A 22,172-nucleotide genomic window follows, 5' to 3' on the forward strand; every position below is an offset into this window, starting at 1 on the left:
AAAATATATGAAGAAAGCCATAGACAAGTAAATGTGTTCTGTGGCCATAGACATCTATGTGATAGACCAATAGACAATAGAGGAACTGTCATACTATTAATATTCGGCTGTTTATTTAGCTAAATTATTATGTTATTATATTTTAATTGCTGTGCCAAATTAGAAAAGTAAATCGATAATTTAAAATTATACAAATATACAAGAATTGTCGTTGTATTACTTAAGTTAGATAAAAATTGTTAACTTTTCACATCTTAAACAGTATTATAAAATAAAACTAAATTATTAATATCAAAAAGCGGTGCGATAAATAAAATATACATTTATACTTGTTCATAAATACAAATTTATTAAGGAAAATTTTAAACTTTATAATGAAAAGACAAAATGTTCGTACTTTATCACTTGTTGTTTGTACTTTTACATATTTGTTGATTGGAGCTGCAGTATTTGATGCATTGGAATCAGACACTGAAAGTAAAAGATGGGAAGTTTTGTCAGGTAAGAGTCCTCATTCTATAAAAGAAATGAAAAATATTTGTTTTATGCGATTTTTAATTCACCATGTTACATTATTTCGTCAATTGACTAAACAATTTGTTTTATTATACTATAAATTAGACGCAGTAATATTCTCTCTACAATATTGCCCAAAATAATTTACATTTTTCATAATTAATATTTTTAAATAGAGGTTTTATTAAATACATCAGTCTTAGAGAACATTCAATATATTAGTCTCTTATATTACCATTAAATATTTAAACTTCTTGTATAACTTATAACTTTTCAGATATGAAAAATGGTCTAGTTCGTAAATATAATATATCACCAGAAGATTATCATATGATTGAAATAGTTATAATTGAGAATAAGCCCCATAAAGCTGGCCCTCAGTGGAAATTTGCTGGTGCATTTTACTTCGCTACTGTTGTTTTGGCTATGATAGGATATGGTCATTCTACACCAGTCACAGTTGGTGGTAAAGCATTTTGTATGGCATATGCTATGGTAAGTTTGTTAGATATATTAATTTTATTTCCTGAGTCTTTAAATTTTTTTATTAATAAGCTTGTCGCTACATATTCTGTGAGGGGGGGAGAAGCTGGAAGGAAGCTTATGTTGACCATTATTTCCAAATATTCCTAGAAAACTTTGAATTTAAATGTTATAACTAATATTTATTAAAATATATGTCACATATGTATATTCATCACTGGCTTCCAGGTAGGCATTCCTCTTGGCCTAGTCATGTTTCAAAGTATTGGTGAGAGACTGAACAAGTTTGCTTCAGTTGTTATAAGGCGGGCTAAATGCTACCTCCGCTGTGATGAAACAGAGGCTACGGAAATGAATCTTATGTTTGCAACGGGAATGTTGTCATCCATTATAATTACAACTGGTAGGTGTGTAAATATTCTAAGCTTTTTTTAAATATACACACACACCTTATATTTCATTTTCCCCTTTCTACACAATTCGCGAGAAAATATGTTTTGAGTGGCGGAACTCAATGCTGCACTTTGCTTTATTGCCAGAGAGAAAAAAACCACAACACAGCCCACAATCTTTGTGTTTACAGTCAGATGCTGTGTTGCTGCGCCATAAATGTCTTAATATTATTGTGTCATAACAAAATTGACTATGCATTTAAGTTAAGTATAGTATAAAAAAAGTAAAGTATACTTAAATAGTTATTAAAACATAAAATTTTGAAGGTGCTGCAGTATTTTCTCGCTATGAAGGTTGGAGCTACTTTGATAGTTTCTACTACTGCTTTGTGACACTTACAACTATCGGCTTTGGAGACTATGTAGCGTTGCAGGTAATTTATTTTTATGGTTAAATTTTTGATAGGCGGAGATATCTAGTGTTAAAAATAAAATAAGAAGAGGTATGGTTTTCTCTAGCCCACATGTATCTCGCACATAGTGACGTAGGTAGAGGGAATCTGGGAAACTAGTGTTAAGACACAGGGTTCTCATTAAGACAATTCCGTTCCCCATTTTCCGTCAATTTTTGGAGGCCTTGTGTGTTGGGTGGCCGAACTCTACCGCCCTTTGCCTCATTACGAGAGTGAAGAGATGAAAATATTCAATATTCTATTGCCTCAACTGGAAATCGAACTCACAATCGCATGCTTGTGCACCAGAGCCACTACTAACTAACCTTAATTTTGATTTGTTTTATTTTAATAATTGAATTTAATGATAATAATTAATATACTATGTGTGAGAGAATATACTAAGTGTAAAGATTTATGATGGAAAAGTGAGTGGTAAGAGAGGTAGGGGGAGACCTCGGTTGACCTTCGAGAACACAGTATCAAAGTAAGGCATGTATGAAGAGGTTGATGACAGTGGACGTGGCGAAAAAGGTATGTAGAGACCGTAGCGTTTGGCGCTCCGTTCTCTCTGACTACCCCGCTAGGGATTCTGCGTGAAGTTAAGTTAAGTTACTATGTGTAGTTTTTTCTTCCAGAATGATCAAGCATTAACAAGTAAACCTGGCTATGTTGCATTGAGTCTTGTGTTCATTCTATTTGGCCTCGCGGTAGTCGCTGCTAGTATCAATTTGCTAGTTTTAAGATTTATGACTATGTAAGTATATTATATTCTAAGAGAATTAAGAATTTATTATATAAGGGAAAAAAGTACCATTGTTTGTATGGTAACAATCTTTGAAGGTGTATATTAAGAATTTAAATATATTTAGAATTTAGTATATACAGATTTAATGGTATGGCAACTCGAACTTGCGCTTGGAAATAGTTCAAGGAGTTCTAGCAGTTTTAGAGTTTTATTCTAATCGAGCTACATCAGTATTATATGCTTGCTGCAAATTAGTTTTAATGTTAGCATGTCAGTAGGGAGATTTTTACAATTTTCCGTTTGTTAATAGTCATATTAATTACTCAAATATTATTTTTAAAGAATTATGGTTTTGGTACAATTGTGATTACATTATTTGCATACTTGTTTGTAAGTTCGATATTAGAGTAGACGGTCTATACTTAAAATAATTAAAATAAATTTGAATGTTGGCATGTACTCTTATATTATAAAGTAATAAATGATCAACTTACGTGAGAATATTTATTAAAATACTGTCATAATATTGTAATAATAAATTAACAGGCAAGCTGAAGAAAACGCTCGAGATGAAGATAAAGATGGTTCTAGAACAAATCTAGCTATCGACGGACATCCGTTAGCCGGCCGACAGCGCTCGCACGACGACCAAGCGTCTGTATGTATGAATTAAAAAAAAAATTAAACCAGCTTCACGCTGTATCCTACACACAGTAGGGTAGGCACAGGGAACCTAGGGTTGAGACACTCCGTTCCCACTTTCCACTAAATTCTGGAGGCATTTCGTGTATAGTCGCGGAACTCAGAGCCACGCTTTGCGTCGACACCTGCGCGATGAAATGAAAATATAAATGTATACAAATATTGTATTTCCTCAAGTGGGAATTCCTGCTTTGTGCGGGATACGGCATTAAGCTGATTTATTTATTATTTAAGTTTAAAATATGTAATTAGCCTTATACAGTATACAAACTGTATAATGATACTGATAGTACTGCAATTATTATATCATATGAAAGCCTCATACATACATAATATGCTCATAATATAATTACAATTTTAAATAAAAAAATCATATAACCGCAACATAAAATTGCAAAAATATTTTATTAATTCCTTATATAATAGGTCTGTTCGTGTAATTGCCTCGGCAACAAGCAATGTGAGGGCGCACTGCTCCCAGCACCGACGAGGCCTCTACGCGCTATCAACAATCGTGTATCTCTTACCACTGAACTGGCTGAGAGGGCATCGGTTTAATATTCTTTTTTTAATAGAAAAGAAAGAAGTGTTGACTGGTTTGTTATTCTTTGTTAAAACTGGTTACTAGTCAAGACATTTTTTTTAAACAAGTATGTTCTGAAAAAAATCTCATTATAATTATAAGTTAGTTATAAGTTACTGTTTTCGCTCAAATTTATCTTTTTTTTAATGTTATTTTATACATACTATATTGGTTACATAACCTATTTACTTTACAATATATGATCAAACATATTTTTATGACTGAATATTACTTATAGGTTGGCAATTAGCACTCGACTTAAAAGCATATTTTAATATTTTTTGTATCATTCATGAAAATGATTTTTTTTAAATATTATTTATCAAAATTCTAAATTTCGAAGTTTGATCTTAGTACCAAAATAAGTCGTTTAGATAGAAAAAAAACGATATATATATTTTCTATTTTATTTTAAGTTCCAAAAATAAAAAAGCATGGAACATGATTTTTAAGTCACATTTAAATGAAAATATATTATTATATTAAGCTAGATATCCGAAAGAAGTGCCAAAGTATTGTCTATGAGCTGATGTTTATACTCTACCTCTTCTATTCTAACGTTAGCATTTGATATTGTTCCAAATAATCCATAATTATAAATAAACCCCGACATGAACTCTAAAAAGTAAACAAAGAACTAAAAAAAGAGCTGAAAACAAACAATTATATTCTATTGAATCATGGCTCAGAACACTATTAAATCATTTTTCAAACAAAAAAAATTAAATCTACGATGGCACAGACAGCCATGCAGATACTTACATTAATAGACACGTCTAACTTTTGCGCATTGTTTACTTACGAAGAAAATAATTTAAAGTAAAAAAAAAATCTAAAAACAAATTGTTTTTGTACAAAGAAGTATAGGTGTAAAATTTATTGAGTCGTTATTTGGCTTGGATTATGAGTATTCATTTAACTTAAATATTTTTATATCGTTTAATGGTATCGCAGGCACAATGTGAGTAAACGCGAGTATTGTGCGTTCGATTCTTACTCGAGGTAACATTTTATTACCTCGTTCTGGTAACAAGACTAAGGCGAAGTTGAGTTTAGCCACTCAATACGCTGTGTCTAAATGGGGAACTATGTTCAGTGCTCAGTGACCAAATGACACTCGTCCCCCCAGCCTCCATTTAAATTTGCTATTTAAAATAATCTAGTACATATCAGATCTTTTTTTAGCTTCACACGGTGTCATGCACAATAAGATATCCTGTTCCCTACTTTTCTACAAATATTACCTGTTGAGTAGCGGATCTTACAACCACGCTTTGTTTTCTTTCCCTCAGTGAATTGAACCCACTAACGTATGTAATAAATATATTTAGTAAAAACTAAATTTTATTACAAATGAAATATGCCAAATTAACAGAAATTAGTTATGTAGCAAAATGTTACTGATACTAGATTTTAAGTAGTCATGAACAGTTTTGCCAAAACTTTTATACATTTTTAATATTTAGATAAAATTTCAAAGCATAATAGCTTATTTGCCAAATTAATATAAAAGATAAAATAATACTCATACAATGAACAAGACTTACCTAAAAATATTCTAAATATCTAAAGTTATAGAAATTTTGAGTTAGGCCATGTTCATTATAAGGATACAATTTATGTATAACAACTCTAGTCATTACTAATAATGTGTTTATTAATAATTTAAAATAGTATTGTAGTAAGTTATAAAAGCACAAGAATTATTATTATTAATATAATAAGGGTAGTGATGCACTTGCATTTATATCTGTGATATTATTTTTGATCTCATTTATTTATATTGACAGCTCAAACGCCATCTATTGATTTTTTGTTTACTAACTTTTTGCAATTATATGCTCTATAATTTATATATTATTTATAAGTTTGTTGCCAAAATTCCTTTGGGAGTAAATGTTTTATCAATTTATGTGTTTTTTTTATTAAATTGAAAATTGTCTGCTATCACAATTAGATACTACTGTTATTAGTCTACTTGATATGCTTTTTAAGATGTTGATTTTAAATTAATATATAATTTTATTTTTTTTCTATACAATAACAATATATCAATTTCAGTCGTTTTAGACGACGATCAAATTTACTACCTTTGATGTAGCAGTCAATGTACTAATTTAGAGGCCAGTTATGGCGCAGCGGCACAAAGTGCGACTGTAAACCGACTGGTTGTGGCTTCGATCCCCACTCGAGGAAACGAAATATTTATTTAAAATTTATATTTTCATTTCTTTGCTCTGGTATTGAGGAAAAAGCGCGGCGTACAGTTCCGCTACTCCACCTCTAGAGTTCGGCGGAAAGTGGAGATCGGAGTGTCTTAACACTAAGTTCCCTCTGACTACCCTGCTGTGTGCGGAATACAGCGTGATTAAATTAGATGTAGCAGTCAATGTCTCAAATTAATCTCAAACTCTCACACATAAAATTTTAATAAAATAATTATTTTCAATTTTGAATCCTGCACTATAATAACTTTTCTTTTGAGACTACCACGGAGTTGCAGTAAATTATGTCATAACAGAAATATTCAATAATTATCTTATGGCAATGACCTACGACTAATTAGTTGTACTATTTAGATTTACTTTACTAACCTACCATAAAAAATAATGTATAACCCAAAATATTTTATTAGTTTTTCATTATATGTATAATATCAGTTATAAAATAAGTTTTGACTTTTTGCATAAAAATTAAGAAAAGAGAAAATCTAAATTATTGTTGCAGGTACGAACTTACTCCATGAAATTATGCTATGAAATACAAAAAAATATTAAAAAATATAAGTTAGGCCATTTTTACCGTACCAGCCAATCTATACGTATAAAACAGGCAGGACACAAACTTTAACACATTTGTTAAAATGCTTTCTCTGAAAAGAATATTATTTATTTGTTTCTTTATTATAACTTTTATAAACATGTCGTATAGTTTGTTTTTTCCGTCGTCCGATGCAGGTGCAAATGGAGTTAAAAAGGCCCCAAGATGTAAGTAATTATATATAGATACATATCAAGCCTCAATTTTTTAAATTATCTTTTATGAGATTTTTTCTATTTTATTTTAGGGAACATGCCATGGATAGGAATAGGTCAATGGTGCAACGGCTGTCCGCCGCTGGGCTGTGACGACGACGAGGCCATCATACACGGTTATTGCTGTGGCTGCGCTTATGGGCTTGGTAGAACTAACATGATATACTTTTATTAAATTAGTGAATCAATTTATTTTTTTTGACTTGGTAGCATTATTATAATATCTTAACACGTGTGGCTCAGTGGAAACAAGTTTATCTGTACCTATGCAGTGGTTGCGAGTTTGATTCCGAGTCGGGGGGACGTTTTTTTCTTTAAATCTTTTATTCTCCGGTCTGGTTGATCAAAGTACTGTGTAAAATTCAGTGAAGCGGAATGAATGTATGTCGTAGTTTTGAAGTGGATTCGGAGTCTTATCGAAACTCTCAACAATATGTTCTCTTTATTTGTCCCACTTAATATGGAAAATAAATGTGCAAACAATTTACGTCAAAGTAACGCTATGCAAATTCTAATTGATGCATGACGTAAGAAACAGTTATAAGTCGTTTCGATTAATTTTATTGAACCTTTAAATATATTTTTTGTGGTGAAACTTAAATTTAAAACTAAATATAAGAATATACATGATCGGAGCAATTATTAATAAATAGTTAAATTATCTAGAAAATGAAAACACATCTATCACAATGTATAAAAAAAAAAAATTGTTAACTTACATCCTGCATTTAGCCAGGAAGGTAGAGGGATGTTAATGTTTCAACACCCCATTCCTTATTTTCAGCAGAATAGTCGATATTAAATTTTAACAAAATAAAAAATATTTTTGTAAATTGTAACTTAAAATGTCAACTTTCAGATAACCTGCCGGTACAGTGTCCAGAGTTCCTTCAATGTCCGCTCAACTTGCACGGCCTTTGCCATGACTATGAATACATGATGAGATGCTGCTGTTGACGAATACTACGAAAAAAAAGAATACTAATAGTAATCATATCATATAGTTTTTTTCACGTTTGTAACACGCCTAGCATCAGTACCAGGGTAGGTAGAAGGAACCCGGGAACCTAGTGTTAAGACACTTCCATATCCACCTTTTTCCTACAATAAAAGAGAACTAAAGAAGGATATAAAATGAAACATCATTAAATAGCATACTGTTTTAATTTCTAAGAAACCCTCAATACAGAATTACAGTGGGTTAGCGGATCGATTAAGTAAACTTAACTTCAGTAATAGTATAAAAATAACGACATACTTGAGTAAGTTTCATATTATAGAAACAATAAAATCAAAAGGTCCAATGTTTTAAATACCAACTCGAAATTAACTCACCCAATATAAAGATTTGAAACACACATGTCTTTTATTTAAAACTTGAGCTCCTATAATTGTATTAGTTTTATTATTGCTTAATTTTAATCACTATAGTATATATAGAAAATATATTTAAAATGGTCAACATTAATAAGATTTAGTATGAACCATAATATTAATTTAAATATTACTAACATTGTGTTTTTGCATGTTAGCTACGAGCTAGAGATGTGAGTGATACTTAAAACACTGAACTATTGAAAATATTATTTGACATCGGATTGCGTGAAATGATATTTGGAAGGAAAACGAAACGTTACGGGAAAAAGTTTCAAACAAAATAAATTAAATGTCACTATTATATAGGCTAAAAATATTAATAGTTTCAGCCCAAATAACTTCCCCTGTTATAGCAATTTGAGCATGCCAATTTAACACAAATCACATTATACATTGTAAGGTAAAAAAGAGATAATATTACACAATAAGAGAATGCATGTTAAAAGGAGATCTAGCTAATATACATCTCTCAACATCTATAAGAAGTTTGTCTGTTTGTTTTTTTTTTAATGGCCTGATTTTGCGATGACTGGCGCAAAGTAATCTGCCAGTGTCACGTATAGTAGAAAACACAAGAATGATATGATGCAGTAAATTTTGAAAGAAATTATGGTAATATGCCTATATCTTATTTATTTATTTATCTTGTGCTCATGTCAAAGTGACAGTGACAATCCGATGTCAAACAACACAAATATTTTAATACTCTATGTTCCCGCTTGATCTGAACCGACTACATTACTCTATACATCTGTCTAAACACTAAGGCCAAGTTGCTATATCTACAATTTTGTGTTAAAAAACTACGAGATACAATCAATGAGAAGTTTCAACACAAAATTTCGAACAGCACAACCCCAGTACGCGTTAAAATTAAAAAAATAATAATAATATATCAATATAATATGGAATAACACCCAGTGCAGACGAATATTAAAACGAATTAGTACCTCGGTGACGTTTGAAAGTATAACGCTAAAAGCAAACTAATAGAGAAATTAGCCTACTTGAAATGGACTGAAATTATGAGTTAGCAATCCGTATTAAAAATGGCAGCCCGAGTTTTTTATATTGTAAATGTGCATGCTGTTTAAGATAACAATTAAATAATGTCTCACGACTTCATATGAAAATGAAAAAAACATAACGTAATTAACAGAATTGTAAAAACATTCAGGAAAATAAAGTTTAAAAATAGACATCAATAAATAATGATAAAATAAATAGAAATTAACTAAATTATTAATCCGACACGGGCCGCCATTTTACTTTATATCATACCATATAAAACTCATATCCAAACTTAGATGTTATTTTGGAGTACAGCACAAAATTAAATCTACAATATTCAATATTATCCATTATATATATATAAACACGTATAAACATACATCCATCCATTTCACCTCGACGATAGCAACTTAAGGGAGTTAGCTTAACATTCGCCACTCGGCACTATATATCATTTATTTATTTATTTGTTTATAATATAATAAGGATGCGATCATGAATTTGTGGTAATTGCATTTTAACAGCTGGGTGCGGGTTCCCGCCACGACTGCTGCACGCCGCCACCCTGGAAATTAAATATATATATTTGCTAATTACCATGATTACTGCGTTTTTTTCAAACTCAAGCATGCAGTTGGGTAGGTAGAGGGAACCTATTGTGAAGACACTTCATTCCTCTCTTTCCGTCGATTTTCTAGGCATTATATATTAGGTGGTGGAATTCAACGCCGCGCTTTTCCTTTGTTACCAGAGCGAAGTAATGAATGACTATATAGATATATATATGATGATGCTATATAATTCTCATCAATGATTACAGATATGAGTGTAGCAAAAAACCTTAATTAAACAAACAATTCATAAAATTGTTTTCTTCACGCCTGTAATAACGAATTAAAATATTACAGAGGCCGTAGTGGCGCATGGGCATAAGTGTGTGACTATGACCATGACTGGTTGTGTGCTCGATCCCTACACGAGGAAATTAAATAATCATTCAAATCATTTCCTCACTCTGGGATCGAGGAGTTCTGGAGGAGGAGGAGGTGGTAGCTTTTTGTTCATATGTTCATTCGACGATTCAAAACTGCTTATAATAATTGCCTATTTGAATAAAGAATATTTTGGATTGTCATACCACGTCACCCCTCCAATCCCTTCATCCAACCTAACGCATGACGTAATACAGGGTTGTCACCACAAACATCACAAATAATACAATCAACACACAAGCTAAGGCACTAAGACCCACCCACCGTATAACACATTCAGCAGCACGACGACTTGCCGGTGTCGATGGGGCGGCCCTGGTCTATCTTGACGGCGGCGCCGGCGGGCGCTGCACCCGCGGACGGCGGCCCCACCCTCGCCTTGATCTCCGCCGCCATCGTCATGAACGCTTGTTCCACGTTGGTGGAGTTCTTGGCTGATGTCTCCAAGAACGGTATGGCCAGCTGTTCTGCATATTGCTGTTGGGGGACAAAAAAAATGTAATATATAGTATACATAATATCAATAAAAAATATATATGTTTTTAAATGTATACTTATTACTTTCTACGAAATAACAATCGAATCTATAAACACTATGTGCAAATAGGAGATAATTTGTGACTGAACCTATTTTTTTATATGTCATAAAATAAACATATCTATTAATATAAAAGTGTATCGTACTGACGCCCACATTGCAACAGATATTTTAATACTAACCATAAGAATGTAAAGAAAAAAATACATTAGATCTGTGTGTGTATAACTTGATGAGTCAATAATTCATGACAAGAGTAGCCTTATTTAGCAATATTGAAAATAATGTTTATAATATTTAAGGTGCCTAAAATGTTCAAAATTATAATGTATGCCAAAGCATTATATACTTTATACATGTCAATGGAGATATTAATATTCATAATTTTAAATGTGGGTGGTAAGTTTAAGAGTGAGAAAACATTATAATAAATAATCCCCCAAGTGGGATTTGAATCAATAAACATTGTGCTGATGCACAAAATGTACCGGCGGCGTCTAACTGCGCCACAATATGAAAATCTCACAATAAAACAAACATCATTTATACAGCTTCTAAATACTACCATCATACTTGAAATATTTAGTGATCTTGGCATTGATCCAAGTTGAATTAAGAAAAGCTAACCTATTGCAAGAATTTATGTTCACAACCGATTTTTTGTTATAAACTTTGATAACACATAGTAAACAAAGATGCAGAGCACTGCACTTTCTTATCTAAGAAATTAATTAAACCAAACATTGAAGGGGGGAAGCTCTGATAGAAGAATAAAAAAAATTATAATCAATATTTTTAGAAATTATAGTGATTAACAATGTATAATGCAAAAAATAATTGGTTTAGAGAGACAAATGTGGATAGCCTGCAACAACGCCTTCATACACCTGCACAGCAAATCCATAGAATACTAAATTAATCTAAAAAATAGTTTATGAAGATTGTGAACATACGAGTCAAAATTCGCGCGTTGCAGGCGTGCATCTTTATATCATATTCGGCGTCACTTTATATCATATATATAGTATGTGGGGGTAAATAACGTGCTAAATGTTACTTTAGTGTTGTGATTTTGTTTGAAGCAGAATGGCGAGGTGCTGAGCGGTGGTGTTCTCATTTTTCTACTTCAGCTGTATTCCACATACAGCGGTGTAGGCAGAGAGAGTCCAGTATAAAGACACTCAGTTTCCCACTTTCCTTCAAATTCTGGAAGCATGGCGTTATGAGTGGCGGAACTCAGGCGCTTTGTTTCGACACCATGACAAAAAAAGTTGTAAATATTAAATATTTCATTCCCTTAAGTGGGACCCACAACAATGTAGGTATCCAAAACCTATTCTTGCATGTATCCGATTGTACCTATGGAAATTCATAAAGTTTAGTTTCTTCTCTTACCTTAGCAGTAGAGTAGTCAACAACTTTCTTTGTGGTAAGATCACTCTTGTTGCCTACTAGCAGCTTGTTCACATTGTCACACGCATAACGATCTATCTCCTCCAGCCACTGTTTGACATTACTGAATGAATCCTGTGGAAATAAAAGAACATGTTTTTTCATTATTTTTTTATATTATATATACATTTTATTTGTTTGTTTCCTTTATGATATAATAACAAAGAGTTAAATAGCAATTTATTAATCTATTATTTTATGAGTAATTTCATTTACCTAGATTTTATTTTATTAAGCTTTATAAATAGGGAGACACATTGAATGTAGTGCGAGTAAATTTTTGTTTAGTTCTTTGTGTATTCAATATTATATTATTAACTATGACTATAAAATATTTAAAAATAATTCATGCTAATAATAACAAAAGATTCATAATTCAGATGTTAGTGTGTGTGTGATGAATATAAGCTCTTTAAGTTGCATATGTGGTTAAATCTGAATAAATTGTAAAACATAAAAAAAACAAGTTTAAAATATTTTACATTTTTAATTAATTTAGACAAGCAAGCAATTAAAATATTTGACATTTTTATGGAAAAAAAATGCTGCTGCTTCTTGTTTCATTTGAGGCAGGAGGTGTATTGTGTGCACTTTACTTTGCTTTACTAAAGGAAATGAAAATTATTTCATTTTCTAAGTTTTAAGGAGAATTAAACACACAGCCAATAAATTTACAGTCAAACATTTGTTGTTTAGTTCTATCATTTTCTTTTTATAGAATAAGTACATACTCAATAGAGTGCTTTAATCACCTTGACATTGATTGCAACTTATTTGTCAGTTCATTAACATTATGTGAGATGAATGTTAACTAGTTTTATTTCTAATGATATTGTTTTAAAAAACCTATAATATAGACAGACTATAGAGTATCTTTATTACGGTGGTTTTGAGTTCCACTACTTAACATGGAATGCCGGAACTGAGAAATGAGGTGTCTACTAGGTTCCCAGTATACCCCTGCCTATCTTAGTATATATGGCATGAAGCTAAAGAAATCCCAATTACTGTTAAGGTATAAACAAAAACAATGATAGCCACTTCATAATATAGATGAGTTTCAATTGACAGCACTACACAAAATGTACAATTAAAAAAAAAATGTTATATTATTTTCATATTATTAATTATGTTATGTTTTATTGTTTGTAAAACTGAAAGAAGCTTAAAAATGGTATTCAACATTGTAGAAGTAATTACAGTAAAGATACTGTAATCACTACTACAAACTATGTTTTACAAGATGTAAAACCAATAATAAAATAAAACAATTTAGCCATACAAGCATACTATGATCTAGATAAATATGTAAACATTACCTGGTCTGTGCAATCATAAACAATAATGATTCCATGTGCGCCTCTATAGTAAGATGATGTTATCGTTCTAAATCTCTCTTGTCCTGCTGTGTCCCATATTTGTAATTTTATTGTTTTGCCATCTAAATCTAAAGTCCTAATTTTAAAATCGACTCCGATGGTGCTGATATAACTCTCTGTATATGTATCATCAGCAAATCTGAGTAGAAGGCATGATTTTCCTACACCAGAGTCACCAATCAACAGCAGCTTAAAGAGGTAATCGCTAAAAACAATGACATTAATTACTGTAAATCTCATCTGATGCTAGTGCACAATTAACGTCAATAAAGTACAAAACGATAAACACGCGTAAATCTTCGACCTCGTTGGAGGCGTATCTTTGTCTTACTAAACAAAGAAGACAAAATATAGAATAAAATAAACATAAAGTTATACATAATGCGTGGTATTTGTTTTTTTACATTGGCGGAAGTGAAAAGCAAGATCGTAAGAACACCCTTCACACAGATTTTCATGATTACGTTTCGATTCTGTTGGTACTAAGATTGTAATGAGTCACCGTTCGATTTTATAGTAACGTAATTTTCAATATATTTAAATGAGTCTAAAGTATCTTGTTTCTATTATTACTAAAAGTTATCAAGATACTCTATCAGTAAATTAACATGCAAAAATTGAAAAGAAATTCTGCCCATCCTTGTTTCACATATAACAATATATAAAAATACTTACTATTCGGGATTCATTATGTACTATAATAGTGTTATAATCACAATGATGATGAACAAAAGTTTGTAGAATTTAGTAAAGTTCTTTGTTTCGAATATAGTACAGCGCAAAACACAAAAAAATTATAATATTATACGTAGAATAATGGCCGCCGACACTAAGACACCCACACTGACGTAAGTCAGAAATTCACTATATGGCAGGAGTGCCACTTGGCAAAAATGAATTACGTTCTGAAATGGCAATGTTTTAAAATAAATTATCATCAATATTTATTCAAATATGTAAACGAACAAAAAAATATATGTTTAAATTTTTTAAAGTAGTAGAGAGTGTAGAGTCAATAAAAGATTATTTTCGAGATACTAAAAAAATATATATATTTAAAACATGATTTATTATAATTAATTATTTAGTGATATAGAGAGAACTTGATATTTAAAATATCAAACCATTGAAAATGGAAATATTAGACATATATTTACTTATAATAAATAAACTACTAGTATATTTATTATAAGTATATTTATTATAAGTATATTTATATTTATATATTTATGTAAAACACTATATTCGTTCATAATTGTATGTTATCTTGAAGTTTATCTCTTCAGTATAGTTAATTCCTAAGTTACACAAATATATTGAACTAGATTAAAATGATTATAATATTTGATCATTATATATTTTATTGTAGTTTATTTGTTGTATAATAATATTTCAAAGACTATGGATTTCCATATGTAAATAATTTATCCAATTATTGAATGAAGATGTACATACACTGATGTATACAATATAGTAATGAATCTCTGGTAGGTGGTAGGTGGTACTTATTATCTTACCTATATTATTTCAAAAAGACGAATTATGTCTAAATATAATTTAATTATAAACAATAGAGGTAAATTTATTTCGAACAAAACAAATAGATAACCCATTTATATTATTTATTTCTTAGTAATATATACATGATGTAGGAAAAATCTAAACACTTAGTGATAAAATATAATCAAAACAACTCATGGTGCGTAAACTACACGTTTTTGTAGAACTTATAGTATCATCTCTTGTAAAATACATAGAGGTATCTTCCACATATATAAACTTCTGTCTTTGTAGCCAGCAATAATCTGTAACAAGAAATACTAATATATATATATATATATATATATATATACTCCTCGCTGGTATATTTAACATGAACTATGCAGTAAGTAAGATAATAATAAATAAACTCTATGTAACATGTTTATTGAGATAGTAGAATATTATACTTTTTTTCACTTATGTACAACTGATTGTAAGCACACAAAAATTATATTTAAATATTTAAAACTATATGGCCCAATTAAATATTGAATATATAATAATAGTAAAAACTCTGTATAATAAATAATGGATAGGGATATAATGGATATAATATGAACAGTATTAAATACATAAATAACAAATACACATATACAAAGATAAAAGATTTATTACATACCTTACTGCCAACAATAGCCAACGAGAGCAACATAAGGCTGGGCCCTCGTATCTGAGCGAAGGGCTGGCCCTCACCCTCTTTGTAGACATAGACGCAGCCATCGTAGCATCCTGCGAATAGCAGCCCACCACTAGCGCGCAGGCACACTGCGCCTTTACCACCCTCGTGTGTACCAACGTGGGAGCCACTCTTGAGATTAAAATAACAATATAAATATTATAATTGACAAAAAACTAAAATATATTTGAAAACAATTCTTCCTCTGTAGAGAGATTTGACTTGACACTAGGTTCTCTCTATGTACAATCCTAAATTAGAAAATGGTGAATGGAACATTTCAACAATAGGCTATCTCTGCCTTCAATGTTATATGCAGGATATAAGCATGAAACTGAGAAGGATATGTGAAAACATTTCTTTGTCTTATTATGGTTTTTCTCAGGTATAACATTATATAATTTTAGTAAAGCAGTGTTTTGAAAGTTTACATACTCATATTTTGGAATTTATGTTGTGAATAATTATGTAGTAGTTAAAATATACATATGCATATTATATGCGATGTAATTATGCTTATTAATTAAGCGGAAATTACACTACATCTACTACTACTTACTAAAACAACAAAAATATTACTATATTTTAGTATACTCACAGTATAATCAAAAACATGTATTTGACTGCTGCTTGTCCCACAATACACTTTGCCGTCTTCATATAGCAGTGTATATACTGTCATTTTAGGTCCGGCCAATGTCCTCAGTAGGAGACCAGTTTGTGCATCTTTTATTGTGACATTTTCCGATCTGGCTGCCACTAAGAGTACTTTACGGGGCCCTTCCTTCATGGCTCTTAGAGCTAAAATGTTCTGGTCTGAGAATTTTACTGAACTAACTGGTATTAACATGTTGTTCTGTAAGAATAAAAAAACAAAAAAAAAATGTTAAAATGGTATTGTGAATAACTAAATCTGTTTTATTCTAACAAATCATTATTAGATTTAAATTAAAAAATAATGTGGAGGTATTTTAACATTAATGAAGTTTTATTACATAGCAAGGATAAAAAATATATGAATATTCTAAGGTAGCTTGACTTGTACTAATAAATTTTAAGAATTTCGATGCAGATTATAGATTATAGCTTAGCAATGAGAAGTAATCATAGTTGGTTTTTCAAAAACATATAACATAACTTAGTTTTGTTATATCCTTCTCTTCATATAAAATATTAAAATATTCAATACCTTTAAAAATTCTTTTTGTTTTAGTTATAAAATGATTAGCCAATAAGAATATATTATAAAGCATAAACCAAATACTTGAAATGATCATACCTTGCATTCAAATTGTAGTACAAATCCTGTCCTTGTACCAACAAACACCGTATCCCATGCCCTATCCATTGTTTGTATTGGACTTAAAACATTGCACTCGGGTCCCTTTTCTAAGCCAGTCTGAAAAACAGAGGCAAATTTGTTAAATGTTGATATTTTATTAAAATAACAATTTGTTGTAAATTTAATATTTTATTTTAATGTAATGTTAGCTTTCATATCTGAAAAGAAATAAATATTTTTTATTTACAGCATTAACATCTTTAGGAAAAATATCAAAAATTTTATATTCATATATTTGAAGTATAAAATAATATAAAAGTTTCACCTCTAAATCATAATATCGTATTCGAGAATCCAGAGACCCAGTGTACACAGTGGTTCCATGTTTTTCCTTGACAATGGTCAAACATGTGACAGCGAGATTAGAACCTCGCAACGTTGTTATGAGTTGGCCTTCACTATTAAAGTAATAGACGTTGCCGTCTACACAGGCAGCTAGGAAGTTGGTTTCCACGCACTGAAATAAATGAAATTTTGTATTTTACATTTTATAGACAAAAATACATACAGTAAAATATATTTTATTTGAGGTAGTTTCCAAGAGGCGGAATACATAATTTTTATTTCTTGACAGTGTGGCGTTGAGTTTCGCCATTCAGCAATGTTTAGCGGTAAGTGAGGAAGGAATATTTTAACACTAGGTTGCCTTTGCCCAACCTGTCACAACGAGGATATAGTGTCAGCTAAAAAAATCTTTATATATTTTTAAATGGTTCTTTACAAGTTATACTTCAATTATATCCCAAGCTTGTACTAACCTCTATAGCGAGAACTGCATCAGCATTACCTGACACCACAAGAGAATCACGACGCAAGTTTTCATCTGCAGAGTAATCATATACTTTGCATTCTTCACACTGACTCGCAATCGCCATGACCTCTTCCATTGACGACTGACTGTTATCTAATATTATTTCTTCGCTTATTGAAACAGGTACAGACTCAATGACTTCCTTATCTTCCACACATTTGACTTCGCAGTTATCTCCCACTACTATGTCCTCTGATACATCGAGCATATCAAGATGCAAATCATTTACAATTTCATCTACGAAAGCAACATCATGTTTAATTGGCAATTGGTCAGAAATTTCCAACATGTTTACGATGCTTTCATCAACTTTCGGTTCTATATTTATTTCATTTGTATTGTTCTCGAGTTTATTAGAACGTAAATATTTCAAAAAATCTCTACGACCGAGCCTTAATAAAACGACAGAACAATCTTTCAATTGAATGTTAGTGTTATTAGTACATTTTTCAACACTATGGGAATCTTTTTTCTTTCTAACTTGTTTCTTTTGGATTTTAGTTTTTATTTTTGGTTGAGGTACTTCTAAGTCATCTAGAGATATAATATCTTCTAGGGGCCTATCATCAGTAATTATTTGTTCTATCAAAGATATATTTGGGGACTTATGTTTTTTGATTTTCCTTCTCCCAATGGACGCAGGACTTCCTGATTTAACAGACTCATTTCTCGAAATTTTACGACGACTTCTTTTTTGTATCGTTGGGGATTCTCTGATTTGGTCTTCACTAACACTTTCTAGTGCTATTTTCTCAAGTTCTTCTTCAGGCAAACTCGTCAAATCATCAACAATAGTATCCTCAGTTAACACATCTGATACAATTTCATTTTCTTCATCAAATGGATCTACATTTAATACTGTCATTCCTAATGTTTGCATTGAATTGACACTAGTCTCCTTACTTTCTATTGAATTGTATAATTTAAATTTCTCTTGCAATAAAACTTGTATTTCCAAATCGATTTCTTTCATTCTTTCAAATGCGTCATTTGACTTCCTATCTGGTTTATCAGGAATGATTAAATCTGTTTGTATTGCTTTGTGAAAAATTTTCTTCTCTTCAGTTTGTGTCTCTTTTGTGGGACATTTTCTTAAAACTTGTACAGCGACATGTCTTTTCACGATTTGCTTTGAGGATGGTTTTTTCTCCTTATTTGCTTTGTCAAGAGGAGCTTTCGGTGTTATAGTGGTAGTTGGCGTTGGTGCGGTATTTCTATGAGCATGATGTATACTTATTTTTCGTGGTTGTTCAGTAAACATATCAATTGTTTTAAGTTTAGTTTTAATTTCTGACTTTGAAGGAGTTTGATTACTAATATTAGAATTATTGTCAATAGGACTAGTGGTTTGACTGGATGTGGAATCTTTTCGTTTATTAGTATCAGTTGCCTTTTTAGGGGTTTCTTTTCTCTTAACATGTTTTTCTGTATAATGCTTATCAATAGTGGTGACTTTTTTATTATCTTTATATGAATTTTTATTCTCTTCCTTAGGAAAACATGGATGAAGTATGGACTTTGACGTTTCACATTTTTCCGAGGTTTTAGAAGCGTAATCTTGCTTGTTTGAATCAGATTGACATGATTCTAATTTCTTTCTTTTCTCCTTTCGATGAGATGGTCTCTGTTCAATAGATCTCTTACGCGAGTTAGTAGTTGTTAAAGATTTTAGTGTATTTGTTAGATTGTCTGTATTTTCGTTATTTTTAGTTATATGTTTAGGCTCAGTATTCTTTTTTTCACTTGTGTCTTCGTGTACACTATTAATATCTTTATCTTGTACTAGCATAGTGGAATTAAGATTTGAGAGTACTTGTGTATTCTGTAAACTACTGTTATCTTTTGTCTTTTCCGGGGGACTTGTGGTACTTACTGTAATATATGATTTTACAGGTGACTTAGCTGTGTCTTGTAGTTGACTGTCTATAATATCAACCATGATTCTAGAATTTTTATCAGGTGACTGTGGTTCTAACTTTAAATTTTTGTTGGTAATATTTGAGGTAACATTACTTATAATACTTTGATTAGGAATAGAAATGTCATCATTTTCTATAAAGTCATGATCAACGGCCACATGATATTGCTGATCTAATTCTGCAAATGGATCATCCTCTTCAGATATTTGTTCTTCGACATTGTTGAAATATTGTGGTTGTAAGGAGGTTTTATTGACATTTTCAGTATCTTCATTCTCAACAGTACTGTAAAAATCGTGTTCAGAGGAAGTACTCACTTCGGCACTATAATTATAACTTTTACTTCTTGCCCTTCTATGAAAATATGGTTTATCAGATACATCATAAGTCTGTTCATTACGTTCGTATGAAACATAATTGCCGGAAACACCATCTGAACTCTTGCGTCTTTGTGTGTGTGACAAACTTTGTGAAAAGGAGCTTTGGGAATATTCTTCATAGCTAGCTTCTTTATCTAAATATTGTTTACATATTGTTTGTTGTTTTACATATTGGTTGTAGTTATGAAGTTCTTCTTGATTTGGATATGAAGAGTCATCTTCGCTTATACTAAGCTTTTGTTCAAATTCATCAATTTGCAAAACCTTAGTTAACTCTGCCATTACAATTGGTTTTATGTCTTCCAGAAATACTGTATCTTGGGGATCAAGTATACATTGCATTTGTTTCAAAAAAGTATCCTCGTATATAGTGTTATTATCATTTTCTATAAACTCTGCCTTTGTACTGCAAAGAGATTTTTCAGCTGTTGACCTTAGGTGTCTATTAAAGCTATTCTGAGACTCAGTTATCAGACTACTAATAGCATATTCAAATTTATGTGAAGAATTTGGATTATCCATGAGCTTGTGAATCTTCTCCTTATCCATTTTAAAGAGTTGGTGCACAATTTTGTTTTTGATTTTAGCACAATTAGTTTTGGCAGTGTGCTTTTGTTTTTGATATCTTTTTTTGGCAGGCTCTTGTTGACTATTTGGTAAGCAATCACCTCTCTCAGATAACCCTTGATTATCCACATTACTACTGTTTTGACTATCATTATATTTTTTTGTGTTCTGAGGTTCATTGCGGTTTAGTAATCTTTTTCTTACTATATCAACAGTGTCATCTACTGACCGACTAAATGTACGAGAGTTATCAATTGTAGAAAATGAATGAGTTGGATTGCATCCATAGTGATCAGAAGCTGGTGGTCTATGTCCTGTATAAGTCTCTTTATCTAAATTATGAGGTTTATTGTGAGGTCTCTCAATAGGCTGTTGTATGTTAGTTTCTGGAGCCCAGGGATTTGAGAAAGGAGGATGTCTGTAACTTTCCCTTTGATGACTATTAAAATGCCGATGGTCTACATCACCCATGCTATTAATATGTATACAGCTATCATCATAAAATTGATGATTGATTGTGGTATCTTGAAAATTGTTTCTGTGGTCATTACTAAACCTGGATTGTTGTATCATCGGTAACATCTGTCTTTCACCTTGTTGGTGAGGTTTTTGATATGGTTCATGATGATCATTATATCTATTGAGTTTGTTAATTCTATGTCTATTTCTTTCTATATTTTCAGATATATTTTGATCTTGATTTTCGGAATGAGGATGGTACGGTGGTCGTAATGACCTTGAAATTGGTGGCGGGAATCTGAAAATAATATAATATCGGTTCTGTATATTAAACAAGCCAAATGTAATTGGAAATAATGCAAAACTTTGCAAATAATATACTTCTAATAGCTAATCATTGCATGTAATTGACAAAATAACAAAATGTGTGGGTAAGCACTTTTTCATTTTGACATAAATTAATCAGTGATGCTCGATTTTCAAGTTAATTTACATTAATAATTGCCACTTACCCAGGCGAATCTAATAACCTATAGTTTCTGGAGCTTCTAAAGTGGGAACTTTTGCTACTCCAAGACTTGAAATGTCTTGGATTTTCATTGCGCCATCCATCAATTCCTGCATGACCTCGCCGCATCTTGTCAAGTTCACTTCATATTATAACACATATATGAGATTTACATAAATGTATTCGCACTTATTAAATATTTTTATAATGTTTTTAGCAATAACATCAAATTTTATCACAACAAAACAAACAAATTGGATCAATTCAGTCCTGTATTCTGAATGTTTAAAAACAAACAGATAGAATAG

The 22,172-nt window shown here is 31.1% G+C and overlaps 4 protein-coding genes across 4 annotated transcripts; 2 read left to right on the forward strand and 2 right to left on the reverse strand.

The window, feature by feature from the left end:
• The first annotated feature begins 71 nt into the window (after positions 1–71).
• Positions 72–5,785, forward strand: LOC146536669 (potassium channel subfamily K member 9-like). Its single transcript, XM_085189592.1, has 7 exons — positions 72–501; positions 794–1,011; positions 1,228–1,402; positions 1,719–1,825; positions 2,482–2,600; positions 3,138–3,249; positions 3,720–5,785. The coding sequence occupies exons 1-7, from the start codon at positions 375–377 to the stop codon at positions 3,849–3,851; spliced, it is 990 nt and encodes a 329-aa protein (XP_085045718.1). The 5' UTR covers positions 72–374; the 3' UTR covers positions 3,852–5,785.
• Positions 5,786–6,598: 813 nt separating this feature from the next.
• LOC146536670 (uncharacterized) lies at positions 6,599–8,017 on the forward strand. The gene is made up of 3 exons (XM_085189594.1): positions 6,599–6,863; positions 6,944–7,057; positions 7,771–8,017. Exons 1-3 carry the CDS (start codon positions 6,740–6,742, stop codon positions 7,866–7,868), a joined length of 336 nt encoding a protein of 111 aa, XP_085045720.1. The 5' UTR covers positions 6,599–6,739; the 3' UTR covers positions 7,869–8,017.
• A 39-nt stretch (positions 8,018–8,056) lies between these two features.
• Positions 8,057–14,562, reverse strand: Rab1 (RAS oncogene family member Rab1). The gene is made up of 5 exons (XM_085189593.1): positions 14,336–14,562; positions 13,601–13,865; positions 12,225–12,356; positions 10,556–10,768; positions 8,057–9,864 (listed from the first exon to the last, which is right to left on the reverse strand). The coding sequence occupies exons 1-4, from the start codon at positions 14,347–14,349 to the stop codon at positions 10,568–10,570; spliced, it is 612 nt and encodes a 203-aa protein (XP_085045719.1). The 5' UTR covers positions 14,350–14,562; the 3' UTR covers positions 8,057–9,864; positions 10,556–10,567.
• Positions 14,563–15,265: 703 nt separating this feature from the next.
• LOC146536672 (uncharacterized) lies at positions 15,266–22,132 on the reverse strand. Its single transcript, XM_085189017.1, has 7 exons — positions 21,869–22,132; positions 17,979–21,654; positions 17,486–17,677; positions 17,158–17,277; positions 16,477–16,734; positions 15,822–16,010; positions 15,266–15,465 (listed from the first exon to the last, which is right to left on the reverse strand). The coding sequence occupies exons 1-7, from the start codon at positions 21,991–21,993 to the stop codon at positions 15,388–15,390; spliced, it is 4,638 nt and encodes a 1,545-aa protein (XP_085045143.1). The 5' UTR covers positions 21,994–22,132; the 3' UTR covers positions 15,266–15,387.
• Between the last annotated feature and the right edge of the window lie 40 nt (positions 22,133–22,172).

Source organism: Heliconius melpomene, chromosome 8 (assembly GCF_056956725.1).
Source record: "Heliconius melpomene rosina isolate 202511_hmr_F chromosome 8, ASM5695672v1, whole genome shotgun sequence".
In the NCBI taxonomy this organism is placed as follows: Eukaryota; Metazoa; Arthropoda; class Insecta; order Lepidoptera; family Nymphalidae; genus Heliconius; species Heliconius melpomene.